The 12969-nt window shown below is 42.2% G+C and overlaps 3 protein-coding genes across 3 annotated transcripts; 2 read left to right on the plus strand and 1 right to left on the minus strand.

Annotated features, from left to right (window-relative positions):
- Positions 1-525: 525 nt before the first annotated feature.
- Positions 526-4954, minus strand: tmbim4 (transmembrane BAX inhibitor motif containing 4). Its single transcript, XM_028954921.1, has 7 exons — positions 4747-4954; positions 3756-3864; positions 3553-3658; positions 3417-3450; positions 3184-3301; positions 3044-3089; positions 526-1152 (listed from the first exon to the last, which is right to left on the minus strand). The coding sequence occupies exons 1-7, from the start codon at positions 4835-4837 to the stop codon at positions 946-948; spliced, it is 711 nt and encodes a 236-aa protein (XP_028810754.1). The 5' UTR covers positions 4838-4954; the 3' UTR covers positions 526-945.
- Positions 4955-7482: 2528 nt separating this feature from the next.
- Positions 7483-9310, plus strand: LOC114765047 (beta-2-microglobulin-like). The gene is made up of 3 exons (XM_028955093.1): positions 7483-7641; positions 8439-8714; positions 8795-9310. Exons 1-3 carry the CDS (start codon positions 7578-7580, stop codon positions 8806-8808), a joined length of 354 nt encoding a protein of 117 aa, XP_028810926.1. The 5' UTR covers positions 7483-7577; the 3' UTR covers positions 8809-9310.
- Positions 9311-11146: 1836 nt separating this feature from the next.
- LOC114764499 (beta-2-microglobulin-like) lies at positions 11147-12492 on the plus strand. Its single transcript, XM_028954191.1, has 4 exons — positions 11147-11304; positions 11715-11990; positions 12066-12095; positions 12171-12492. The coding sequence occupies exons 1-3, from the start codon at positions 11241-11243 to the stop codon at positions 12077-12079; spliced, it is 354 nt and encodes a 117-aa protein (XP_028810024.1). The 5' UTR covers positions 11147-11240; the 3' UTR covers positions 12080-12095; positions 12171-12492.
- Positions 12493-12969: the final 477 nt, after the last annotated feature.

Raw genomic sequence — 12969 nt, forward strand, 5'->3', positions numbered from 1 at the left:
AATAAGCCTTTAATGGTGGTATTTGGTGGCCATTCAACCAATCGGAACACTGAAAAGACCCTCTCTGACCTGTGAAGAACATTTCAAAATTCTGAATACTGTGGGCCAGTCACGTAAAATACAGGGAAATAAAGTGGAATAAAACATAAGTTACACACATCATCAAAATCCCCTGAAAAGAAGTGTTGGAACTTAGTTAACTGAGGGCCAGAATATTAAATAAATACTAATTATCATCGGGTTTTCAAAATTGTAATTAAAATAACAGTATTTGTATAAGGCTGGGCGTGTCCATCCTGCAGGGAGCAGCAACCAATCGTTTCACACGCTCGAAAACATAAACCCATAACCTCCAATAAACCCAAACTGGACCGCGTTTGTTAAAATGCTGCTCTTAACTCTGTTGCAAAACGTATTTTGGGCTTTGAATATTATCACCCCATCCAACGAATGGGAAGCGCCTCTGTTTACGTCTTTAGGATGGATGTGTGAGGGTATCAGTTCGGAGAATAATATGCACCGAACAATGCTGCATGTTAATTTTATTTCATGTGATGAAAGAAATACAGCAGCTGTTTGCCAATAGAAGCCAATTACACAAAGAAGGTTAAAATGAAAGTGCAAGTGAAAAAACGGGAGCTACTGGCCTAATTAGAAAATCAATTCTTACTTTACTGAACAACACAATGATTCACAAAAAAAATCACATTCCCGTTGTTAAAGACATGACATTAGTGTAGATCAAAACAAGCCACTGTCCACAGTATCCACGAGTCCCAAGAACAAATATTGTACATTTAGAGATGAAGCCGCTCTCAAAGGCCAGCACATGAGGAACATTCTGAACTGGTTCTGGAATGTGCTGTGCTTTTCCTGAAGATCATCTCTCACACAAGTGACAATGGATGAGATGATAAATGGAGTTAATGTGCGACTCGATTCAGATCAGTTCTTCTTCATGGAATTAAGGATGCGGAGGATGTGCAGGAAGAGGTTGACTATGTCCAGATAGAGATTGATGGAGGCCAGGACGTGCTCCTCAGGGGACAGCTGATGCATCAGAAGATGGGTGTCGTAAATGATGAAACCACAGAAGAGAAAAGCGCCGGCAGCAGCATAGACTAGTTCCACGGTGTCGTTATTGAAGAAAAACTGCAATAAAAATCCACATTTCACAATCACAGTCAGGGTGGACGCTCAAGCCAAAAAGAAGAACATTATTAATAAAAATCCACATTTTACAAATCACAGTCAGGTGGACGCTCTAGCCAAAAAGAAGAACATTATTAATAAAAATCCACATTTTACAAATCACAGTCAGGTGGACGCTCTAGCCAAAAAGAAGAACATTATTAATAAAAATCCACAAATCACAGTCAGGTGGACGCTCTAGCCAAAAAGAAGAACATTATTAATAAAAATCCACAAATCACAGTCAGGTGGACGCTCTAGCCAAAAAGAAGAACATTATTAATAAAAATCCACAAATCACAGTCAGGTGGACGCTCTAGCCAAAAAGAAGAACATTATTAATAAAAATCCACAAATCAGTCAGGTGGACGCTCTAGCCAAAAAGAAGAACATTATTAATAAAAATCCACATTTCACAAATCACAGTCAGGTAGACGCTCTAGCCAAAAAGAAGAACATTATTAATAAAAATCCACATTTTACAAATCACAGTCAGGTGGACGCTCTAGCCAAAAAGAAGAACATTATTAATAAAAATCCACAAATCACAGTCAGGTGGACGCTCTAGCCAAAAAGAAGAACATTATTAATAAAAATCCACAAATCACAGTCAGGTGGACGCTCTAGCCAAAAAGAAGAACATTATTAACAAAAATCCACAAATCACAGTCAGGTGGACGCTCTAGCCAAAAAGAAGAACATTATTAACAAAAATCCACAAATCAGTCAGGTGGACGCTCTAGCCAAAAAGAAGAACATTATTAATAAAAATCCACATTTCACAAATCACAGTCAGGTAGACGCTCTAGCCAAAAAGAAGAACATTATTAATAAAAATCCACATTTTACAAATCACAGTCAGGTGGACGCTCTAGCCAAAAAGAAGAACATTATTAATAAAAATCCACAAATCACAGTCAGGTGGACGCTCTAGCCAAAAAGAAGAACATTATTAATAAATATCCACAAATCACAGTCAGGTGGACGCTCTAGCCAAAAAGAAGAACATTATTAATAAATATCCACAAATCACAGTCAGGTGGACGCTCTAGCCAAAAAGAAGAACATTATTAACAAAAATCCACAAATCACAGTCAGGTGGACGCTCTAGCCAAAAAGAAGAACATTATTAATAAAAATCCACAAATCAGTCAGGTGGACGCTCTAGCCAAAAAGAAGAACATTATTAATAAAAATCCACATTTCACAAATCACAGTCAGGTAGACGCTCTAGCCAAAAAGAAGAACATTATTAATAAAAATCCACATTTTACAAATCACAGTCAGGTGGACGCTCTAGCCAAAAAGAAGAACATTATTAATAAAAATCCACAAATCACAGTCAGGTGGACGCTCTAGCCAAAAAGAAGAACATTATTAATAAAAATCCACATTTCACAATCACAGTCAGGTAGACGCTCTAGCCAAAAAGAAGAACATTATTAATAAAAATCCACATTTTACAAATCACAGTCAGGTAGACGCTCTAGCCAAAAAGAAGAACATTATTAATAAAATCCACAAATCACAGTCAGGTGGACGCTCTAGCCAAAAAGAAGAACATTATTAATAAATATCCACAAATCACAGTCAGGTGGACGCTCTAGCCAAAAAGAAGAACATTATTAATAAATATCCACAAATCACAGTCAGGTGGACGCTCTAGCCAAAAGAATATCAGCAATAAAAATCAATATTTCCAGACATTAACAGAGGACTTTTTTTTTTGGACATGAGGCTCTATTATGACATTATCACAAACAATACCACATATGTGTGATTATTATATATATATTTTAACATTGAAATTTTTCAATTATAATGGTATTATAATTATAATTGCAGCACTCACCCTCATGAAGCCGGCTATTATCAGAATCCACAGGCAGGCAAAGAGCCTAAGAACAAAATAAATGTTTATTTATTGCTTTATTAGAAAAAAAGAGCTGAAGGTGCGGGGGAAAAAAAAAAAAATAGACAAGAAATTCTCACCCAGCTCCCATTTTGCTGAAATCTCGCTTGGACTGAAACGTGTAGGCAGTCAGTCCAGCAAAAACGGCACATGTAAGAATAAACGCCTGAAGGACTATAGAATACTCGTAAAACGTAACTGGAGACAAAAAAAAAAAAAAAAAAAAAAAAAAAAGAGAAAAAGAATTCTGGTTCATAGCAAATCATTTTTCTGACATATAAGACTTTTATTATATTCATGGTAGCGTTCATACCAGCAGTAGCTACAGAGACCGCCTCCAATAGGGTCTGAAACAAAAACACAAGATTCATTGTAAACAGTCAACGAAAGAAAAAATTCAGCAGGAAAAGATGAAGAAGACGAGGCGCAATGAGTGCGGATGAACTCACGAATCCCAGCAGCAGGTAAAGGTTGACCGGATGCTGGTGGCGGTAGATGAACAGGGCGAAGATGAGGACGAGGGAGCCCACGGCCGACACCAGAACCACAGACGGACTGAATCAGAGACAGAATTGGAGCAGTGAAGTTTGCTGGCCTCCCACATCACTTTCCATACATGATTTGGTTTGCATGCAGCAGTGGAAACCGGTACCTCGCGTGGACGAAGGTTTTAATGGGCTCGCAGAACATGAAGAGCGCGGACACTCCAGTCGTGAGGAAGATCTGCATGGTCAGGATGGTGTAGACCTTGCGCAGGAAATCTGGAATTCAGGCATATAATACATTTCATTGTGTGTTAAATTATATTGTTTAGTGCAGACTCTCTTCTTCACATTAGGGATTATCTTGACATGATACCAGTCAAGCCCGTCATGATACCCGTCTCTGCTGGATTGCATTTTATTAAAAATTCTCACATTAGGGGATCTTTGGATGTCAAAACCATAATTGTCTTAATTAATTCATGCAGTTCTAAATAATTGCTTATTTTCAATGCCAGTAAGTGACTACGTGCGTGTGTGTGTGTGTATATAATTTATTTTACACATATATGCGTGAAGGAAGTAAATGTGAAACAATCAAACCTGCATCATTCAGACTCCAATCCAACTTTATTTATAAAGCACTTTAAAGCAACAAACACAGGACCAAATAAAAGTAAAAATTAAGATAAAATCCCCCCAAAATTCTCATGAAGTGTCAAAAGCCAGGGTGAAGAGATGGGATTTGAAAAGAGGCAGATCGTATTAAAGTTAGTACACTCTGTACACTTTAAAACGAATTCTAAACGAAATTAGGTTAAATTAAAGTGGAGACGCAGGACGGAAGGACCGGCGTTAGTAGTCTAGTGGGTAACACACTAGACACATGAACCAACGTGTCCCTGAGCAAGACACTTAACCCTGAGTGTCTCCAGGGGGGGACTGTCCCTGTAACTACTGATTGTAAGTCGCTCTGGATAAGGGCGTCTGATAAATGTTGTAAATGTAAAATGTAAAAGTAAGACGCAGGACGCGCTGTCACCCCTAAATAAAGTACATTGCTGTGATCCAGCGTGTATAACTGTCTCTGCGTCCAGCGCTTCTTCCCCAGCTGACGGCCAGAGGGGCCTGGACGCTGCCCGGCGCAACAGACGGACTCACCCATCCGGATGTGGACGCTCGCCGCGGCCACGTTGGTGCCGTAGTTGAAATCGTCCTCAATGGAGGAGCGGGGGTATTTTTCCGAATCCATTGTTTTGTTGGTTTTTGCTGTTAAAGCGACTAGCTGCTCCGGGATCGACTGTTTATCTCCAAGAGAGACGCTTCACTTCCGCCTTCCACTTCTTCTGCTTGTCGAAGGCGCGCCAAGCGCGTCGCTGCCCTCTGCTGCCACCTGGCGGAAGTACTGGGCGCCTGCTGGAGAGGTCGCACAATTACCTGTGTAATGTAATGTCATTTCGACCGTATATCTACTCATTCTGTATCTGTATGATACAAAAGTGGAAACCAAATACGCTCGTTAAAAATGGTAGGATTCTAAAATGACCAAATATTTGAGAGTAAAAATGTAATAGCTGAATATTGCTGCTGTTATTCGTGTTAATATTACATGGTGACATAATAACATTCAAGGCATGTTGATGCAAAAAAAAACTGTTTAATCCTTGCACAAATCCTAGTAATACATTTTTGCTTATAATCCTCATACTAAGGCGTCTAAGTTTTAGTAACTACTCAGTTACCACCAATTTCTCTTCTTCAGTCTGTCTTTTTTATTTTTTTTCACATGTGCCTGTCAAAATTTTAAGCACCTTTTAAAAAAAAATCTTCAGACACACCTTTTCAGTGTTTTCTGAATTGACAACATTTTGCACCTCATATGGCGTTAAGTGACTAAAACATATGCTGTACTGATCAGTACTGGAGCTGATAAAGTTGCCCGCAGCTCAGAATAGCAGTGTTTTCACTGGTTTGTATAGGCGCTTGAGCTCAGAACTCTCTATAAAACTATATTTTATTGACATTATTTTACGTCTGTGTCAGTCCACATGTTGTCACTCTTTTTCAGTTGCATTGTTAGGCCCCTTGTGCAGTTATTTCGCATTAAAGGCGCTATTTAAATAAAGTCTGGTTAATGGGTTTCCCCTGCCTAACTTGTTTTATTGCCTCCGTTCATGTTTGTGGTTGATTCTGGAAAGTCTTGGCCTTAACACGATGAGATCCACGATAACAAAAAGTATTTTATACTTCACATGCATAACCCTGGGTGTTCGTACAAGTGCCACGTTCTGTTAAGGAATGTAATTATAATTTTAAAAAGCTCAATTCCTTGTAAGTGTGTGTGTATTTTCTTGAATCATCTTCAGTGTGATGTCATGCACAACCCTTAAAATTGAAGAAATAAGATGAACGATCTTGAAGCAGACATGAATCAACATCTCACTCACTACAGTAGAAGAATAAAACTACACTGCTCAAAAAAATAAAGGAAACACAAAAATGAGACATTAAATACTTTGTTCTTTACATAGTAATGTGCTGACAACAAAATTAGACAAAATTGTGACATGGAAAATCAGATTAGGTCTGGATTTGGAGTCACACTCAATTAAAGTGGAAAAAACACACTACAGGCTGATCCAACATTGATGTTAAGTCCTTAAAACGAGTCAAAATGAGGCTCAGTAGTGTGTGTGGTATGTTCCTATATGACATCCCTACCACGCCTGTACCATGCTCCTGATGAGGTGGCAGATGGTCTCTTGTGGGATCTCCTCCCAGACCTGGACTAAAGCATCCACCGACTCCTGGACAGTCTGTGGTGCAACGTGGCATTGGTGGATGGAGCGAGACATGATGTTTCAGAGGTCTGGGGAATGGACTGGCTAGTCCATACCATCAATGCCTTCATCTTACAGGAAATGCTGACACACTCCAGCCACATGAGGTCTAGCATCGTCTTGCATAAGGAGGATCCCATATGGTCTGAGGATCTTTCAGGACATCGGGCCCTTATATCACCCTCATGAAGTCTGTTTCTGACTGTTTGAGCAGACACATGCACATTGCCTGCTGGAGGTCATTTTGCAGGGCTCTGGCAGTGCTCCTCCTTTTCCTGTTGCTCAAAGGTGGAGGTAGTGGTCCTGCTGCTGGGTCGTTTCCCTCCTACGGCCTCCTCCACATCTCCTGATGAACTGGCCTGTCTCCTGGTAGCACCTCCATGCTCTGGACACTACGCTGTCAGACACAGCAACAGCTCGCCACAGCTCGCATTGATGTGCCATCCTGGATGAGCTGCACCACCTGAGCCACGTGTGTGGGTTCTAGACCCCGTCTCATGCTACCATCAGAGTGAAAGCACCGCCAGCGTTCAAATATGACCAAAACATCAGCCAGAAAGCACAGGAACTGAGAAATGGTCTGTGGTCACCACCTGCAGAACCACGCCTTTATTGGGGACATCTCGCTAGTCGCCAGTGATTTCCATCGGTTGTCTATTCCATTTGCACAACAGCATGTAAAATCAACTATTAATCAGTGTTGCTTCCTAAGTGGACAATTTGATTTCACAGAAGTTACATTGTGCTGTTTAATTTTTGCCTTTATTAAAAATGCTCTAAAAACATGTAATGCTGGACCATTAGGAAAATTGAAAATAAAAGTGCACCACGCCATGGCTGTACCACGTGATTTACGGGAAATCCCGGGAATTACCAGCAGACCAGCTTTTTCGCCGGACGCGCGGCTCTGATTGGCTGCCCGCCACCTCCAGCGCCCAAATCTGCCTGGTAACAGCGCCCCCGGCGCTCCGATTGGCTGCCCGCCACCTCCAGCACCCAAATCTGCCTGGTAACAGCGCAGCCGGCGCTCCGATTGGCCGAGGCGCGTTCCGCGGTCCCCGCTATACCAGCCGGCGGTGGGCGCTTTCAGTTTACATCTCCAGAAGCTTCCGTGGGTCGGACGTCTGGTGGCAGGATCTTCAGTCGAGGAAGATGAAGGCGGCCGTCTCCTTCCTCGCTTTCGCACTCGTGTGCCTGAGCGCACTCGCAAAGGAGTGTAAGTAGCGTTGGTGCTGAAATTGTGCTGAAAATGTCTTCTTAAGGACTTTTTACTTACGCCTGAAGTTGCATCGAACTTTTTTTGTTGTGGATGTCAGGAATTATATTATTTCTGTTGAATCGAAATTCAGAAATTTTACTCAAACGTACTCGAATATACTATGGGTGTTCGTTTTTATGGTCTGTTTTTAATTAGAATTAATTATAATTAATTAAAACTTGAAAATAAAAGTGTGTGGTGTGGTAGTAGCCTAGTGGGTAACACACTCACCTGTGAACCAGAAGACCCAGGTTCAAACCCCACTTACTACCATCGTGTCCCTGAGCAAGACACTTAACCCTGAGTGTCTCCAGGGGGGGACTGTCCCTGTAACTACTGATTGTAAGTCGCTCTGGATAAGGGCGTCTGGTAAATGCTGCAAATGTAAAACTATAATTTAATTATAATGATATTGTGATCAGAATATTTAATACAACTACTCGTCGGTTTTAAATAAGAGAGAATAGTTCTTGTTCGGAATTTGGTGCAGTTATTTGTGTTTTAAAACATTTCCGGCTCTTTGGCGCCGCCTTGTGTTTGAGTGCAGCATCGTACGACAGAGTAAAAATATATAAAAGAAATAAAACGTAAAGAAGAAAAGATAAAGGAGGAATAATCAGCAGGAATATATTCAGGACATTGAAATTGCATTCATCTGATGCATGTTGTGTGGGCAGAATTATGGAAAACGGATGATCTACAGCCATCAGTGATGGTGGTCCAGACTCTGAAGCTCGTTGATCTTCCCCCTGTAGCTCCTCCCAAGGTCCAGGTGTACGCGCGGAACCCCGGCGAATTCGGGAAGCCCAACACCCTGCTGTGCCACGTGAGCGGCTTCCACCCGCCCGACATCACCATCAGGCTGCTGAGGGACGGCGTGGAGATCCCCGACGCCAAGCAGACGGACCTGGCCTTCGAGAAGGGCTGGCAGTTCCACCTCACCAAGTTCGCGCCCTTCACCCCGAACAAGGGCGAGAAATACTCCTGCCAGGTCCGCCACATGTCCACGCCCGCCAAGGACTACACCTGGGGTGAGTCTCCTGCACCCGTCTGCCATGGTGGCGTCGGATGCCGAGCGGATCGTGTCTGACGTTCTCCCTCCTTTCTGCAGAGTCTGACATGTGAGGAGTGAAATGGACGCAAGCGGTAATTCTCTTCAGGCAACTCTTCTCCGTCAAGCGAATATCTATAAAATCGAGCTTGGAGTGACCCCGCCCTCTCTGTTGGGGTGGATTTGCGGAAAAAATTGAGTAAATCTAAAGTTTCAAATCTGAATTTTTTTTTTACATTTTTATCTTTTATTGTCTTTTAGGGTTACATTCGACGTCTGTGATGATCGTCACTCATACCTGTATATCAAGTTTTTTTAAGTTAAACAATTTCTCTTTCATCTCCAGATGCTCAGTTTTCTAGCAGGATGTTTGTATTGTTTTCTAAGTGCGTGTGTGTGCGTGTTTGGGGTCGTGTTGCCTTTTTTTAATAACTAAAAGTGTAAACGTCTTTTTGTGAAATGCTTGTACAATTATGTATATTTGATTTTGAACCCTCTAACCAAAGAAGAATTTGCCGAAATGTTAACTAATCTGTATATCTGAACAACAATAAAATTAAATTAAAAAAATTTACATACCTGTTTAATTTTTTACATGACTTTGATTATGAATTTTTTTTACCTTGTTAAAATCTATTTAATTCAGGGCCGATACTGATATAGATTTTTTTTTTATCTGCTGAAAACAAAAACCTTCATTGTTAAAAATAATTGAATGATTCATTACATTATTTCTGAATACAATATGAATTTTTCTTACACATAAAAGAAATGGCCTTTTAGTAAAGTATGAATAAGTACAGACAAATGTTGATTAGCAGCATGGGTCAACTGAGGAAAAATATGATTCCAATTTTGTCTTATATTCTAATTGGCTGATGTTAATCAAAGTTGATATTGACAAATTCCAAATGATGGCCGATGTTTCAGTGCATCCACCACTCTGAGTCCGGACTCAGTCATGGGGGAGTAGAAGTGCAACGTCATTATCTTCAGCACACTTGATTAATTATTCATCATTTGGGCTTGTCAGTAATTACCGGTCCATGTGTTATTTCTCTCGATATTGTTTTCCCTCAATGAGCAGTTATTAAAAATTCATTACTGGATGCCCAGTTTGTTGCTTTACATCCAGCAGGTCTGAAAGTCTGAAAGTGAAGTGATTGTCGTTGTGAAACACTCAGCACAGCACACGGTGACTCGGTGAAACGTGTCCTCTGTATTTAACTAGCACCCATGGTGAGCAGTGGGCACCATGACAGGCGCCTGTGGAGCAGTGTGTGGGGACGGGACCTTCATCAAGCACTCCAAGCAGGCCAGGCCACTTTGATTGTAATATGGCCATTTTTTTTTGTCTCTACCACATTGCTAGATTTTTTTTTAGCACATTTCAACCCATGTTATTTTTCTACTACATAACCGCTAGGGGGCTCAGGTTTTTTTCTAGCATGTCATTTTTTACTTTTCCACTTTTCAACCTATTTCTTTTTTCTACTACATGATCCTTATTGGGCTACGATTTTTTTTCTACCATGTATTTCTCTTATCTACCACTTTTTTTCATTTACATTTACGCCATTTAGCAGACACTCTTATCCAGAGCGACTTACAATCAGTAGTTACAGGGACAGTCCCCCCCTGGAGACACTCAGGGTTAAGTGTCCTGCTCAGGGACACGATGGTAGTAAGCGGGGTTTGAACCTGGGTCTTCTGGTTCACAGGTGAGTGTGTTACCCACTAGGCCACTACCACTTTTCAACCCAATTTTTTTCTCTACTACATGACCCCTAGGGGGCTCAGATTTTTTTCTACCATGTATTTTTTTTCTACTTCTTTTCAACCAATTTTTTTTCTGCTATCTGGCGATGCTAATCTTACATTTACATTTACAGCGTTTACCAGACGTCCTTATCCAGAGCGACTTACAATCAGTAGTTACAGGGACAGTCCCCCTCTGGAGACACTCAGGGTTAAGTGTCTTGCTCAGGGACACGATGGTAGTAAGTAGGGTTTGAACCTGGGTCTTTTGGTTCATAGGCGAGTGTGTTACCCGCTAGGCTACTACCACCCCTTTTTTTTTCTACCAAGTAATGTTTTTTATCTACCACTTTTCAACCTAAATTTTTCTCTACTACATGACCCCTAGGGGGCTCCGTTTTTTACCATTTAAATTTTTTATCTACCGCGTTTCAACCTAAATATTTTTTTCTATTACACAACCAATAGGGGTCTCCGTACCGTAGACCACAGATCGTGTAAATTGGCCGATTTCAGTTCTGCTGAAACAGAGCGCCCGTCACGTGACGCCGGGTAGAACCCCACTCGGGTAAAATCTACCCGGCGCCCGGAAACTCGGCAGCTGATTGGCCCTTGCGGGAACCGGGAGGGGCGTGGCTTGTGTGATGTAACGCCGCGCGCGTTACTTTCGTTTTCACAGTTACTCTCCTATCGACCAAGCCGAGTTCGTTTTTTCCACTTTTTAAGAAGACTCCTCCACTCCGTCGCGATGAAGGTGCTCCTGTCCCTCACCGTCCTCCTCCTCCTGGCCTGTGCCGCGCTCGCCAAGGAGTGTAAGTTTTGGAACCCGTGTCATCTTCTCATTGTCTCGGTCCTTCCTCATATTTTACCATATCGTATCTGGACAAAATCTGGATCATTCGAATTGAATCATGTTATTATTATCATGTATATTGCGTTATTATCATGTATATTGTGTTATTATCATGTATATTGTGTTATTATCATGTATTATTATATACGGAGAGCCGAGAGTTCAGGTTTTGTGATTAATTGCGTTTTGTGTAGCAAATGTTCTTACACTTGTTCTATATTTAACACTTTAAATAGTGTTTCATAATTATTGACTGTAACATTATAGATTTATTTCGACACTGTTGGCTATTAAATATGCCATTATGTGTCGTGCCGCCATTTTTGCTCCGCGGATCTGGGTAAACAGTCATAAACTCTCCGAACGCAGCTCCTCCCAAGGTCCAGGTGTACGCGCGGAACCCCGGCGAATTCGGGAAGCCCAACACCCTGCTGTGCCACGTGAGCGGCTTCCACCCGCCCGACATCACCATCAGGCTGCTGAGGGACGGCGTGGAGATCCCCGACGCCAAGCAGACGGACCTGGCCTTCGAGAAGGGCTGGCAGTTCCACCTCACCAAGTTCGCGCCCTTCACCCCGAACAAGGGCGAGAAATACTCCTGCCAGGTCCGCCACATGTCCACGCCCGCCAAGGACTACACCTGGGGTGAGTCTCCGTTTTACTCACTCCTCACTTGCATTGCCGCTTTGTCTCCAAACGTTTCCTTGTCTCCCCGTACAGAATCGGACATGTAGGGGCTGGAAGCTCTTGGTACGTATTTTCCGATTCAACTCTTCATTCATTCATGAAATAAGGAATAATCCTGAAATTTCCCTCCGCGGCTAGGTTCCCGGCGGACTGTTTTATTATGCTGTCCTGTCCGAATATGCATCTGACTTTCTGCCTGTGGAACGTCGGCTGGACGCCGGGAACGTCGGTGAACCGCCAGGCGCCTGTGTTTCTGTTTGGAGATACGAAGTGCATTCGTATCGCTAAATAACCGGGGGGTTTGAGGGTGGCTGCTGTCATAGATTACCATGTTTTCCTGTCTTTGCACTATAATCCACTTTCCTGGGAAGGAACGTACCAACATTTGTGGTAATGAAATTGGCATTAATACACAAAGTTAGCGAATTAAACACCGAATAAAACATATTTGACCTCTTTATTTGCCTCCGGTTTGTTTTTATGCAATTTTTCATCTGGCTGGTTAATTACAGGTTATTTTTTTAAAAGACAAATGATCAATATAATTAATGATAATCGACGACTGGCTTGCTGCGAGAGGTTAGGCCTGAAATGGACGTTCCCCGTCGTTGTTTTGGCCGAAATTGTGTGATGTGCGCGGAGAGGAGTTTATTATGCCACCGTATACTGTGCGATTCAGTCAAATCACGTGACTTTCGGCTCGCCACGCCCGGAAAGTCCCTGGCAAATGGAGGCTGATTCAGAAGATTATTCCGCTTCTTTCACATTTACGGCATTTACCAGACGCCCTTATCCAGAGCGACTTACAGTCAGTAGTTACAGGGACAGTCCTCCCCTGGAGACACTCAGGGTTAAGTGTCCTGCTCAGGGACACGATGGTAGTAAGTGGGGTTTGAACCTGGGTCTTCTGGTTCACAGGCGAGTGTGTTACCCGCTA

This window comes from Denticeps clupeoides, chromosome 15 (genome assembly GCF_900700375.1).
Source record: "Denticeps clupeoides chromosome 15, fDenClu1.1, whole genome shotgun sequence".
NCBI classification, from domain to species: Eukaryota; Metazoa; Chordata; class Actinopteri; order Clupeiformes; family Denticipitidae; genus Denticeps; species Denticeps clupeoides.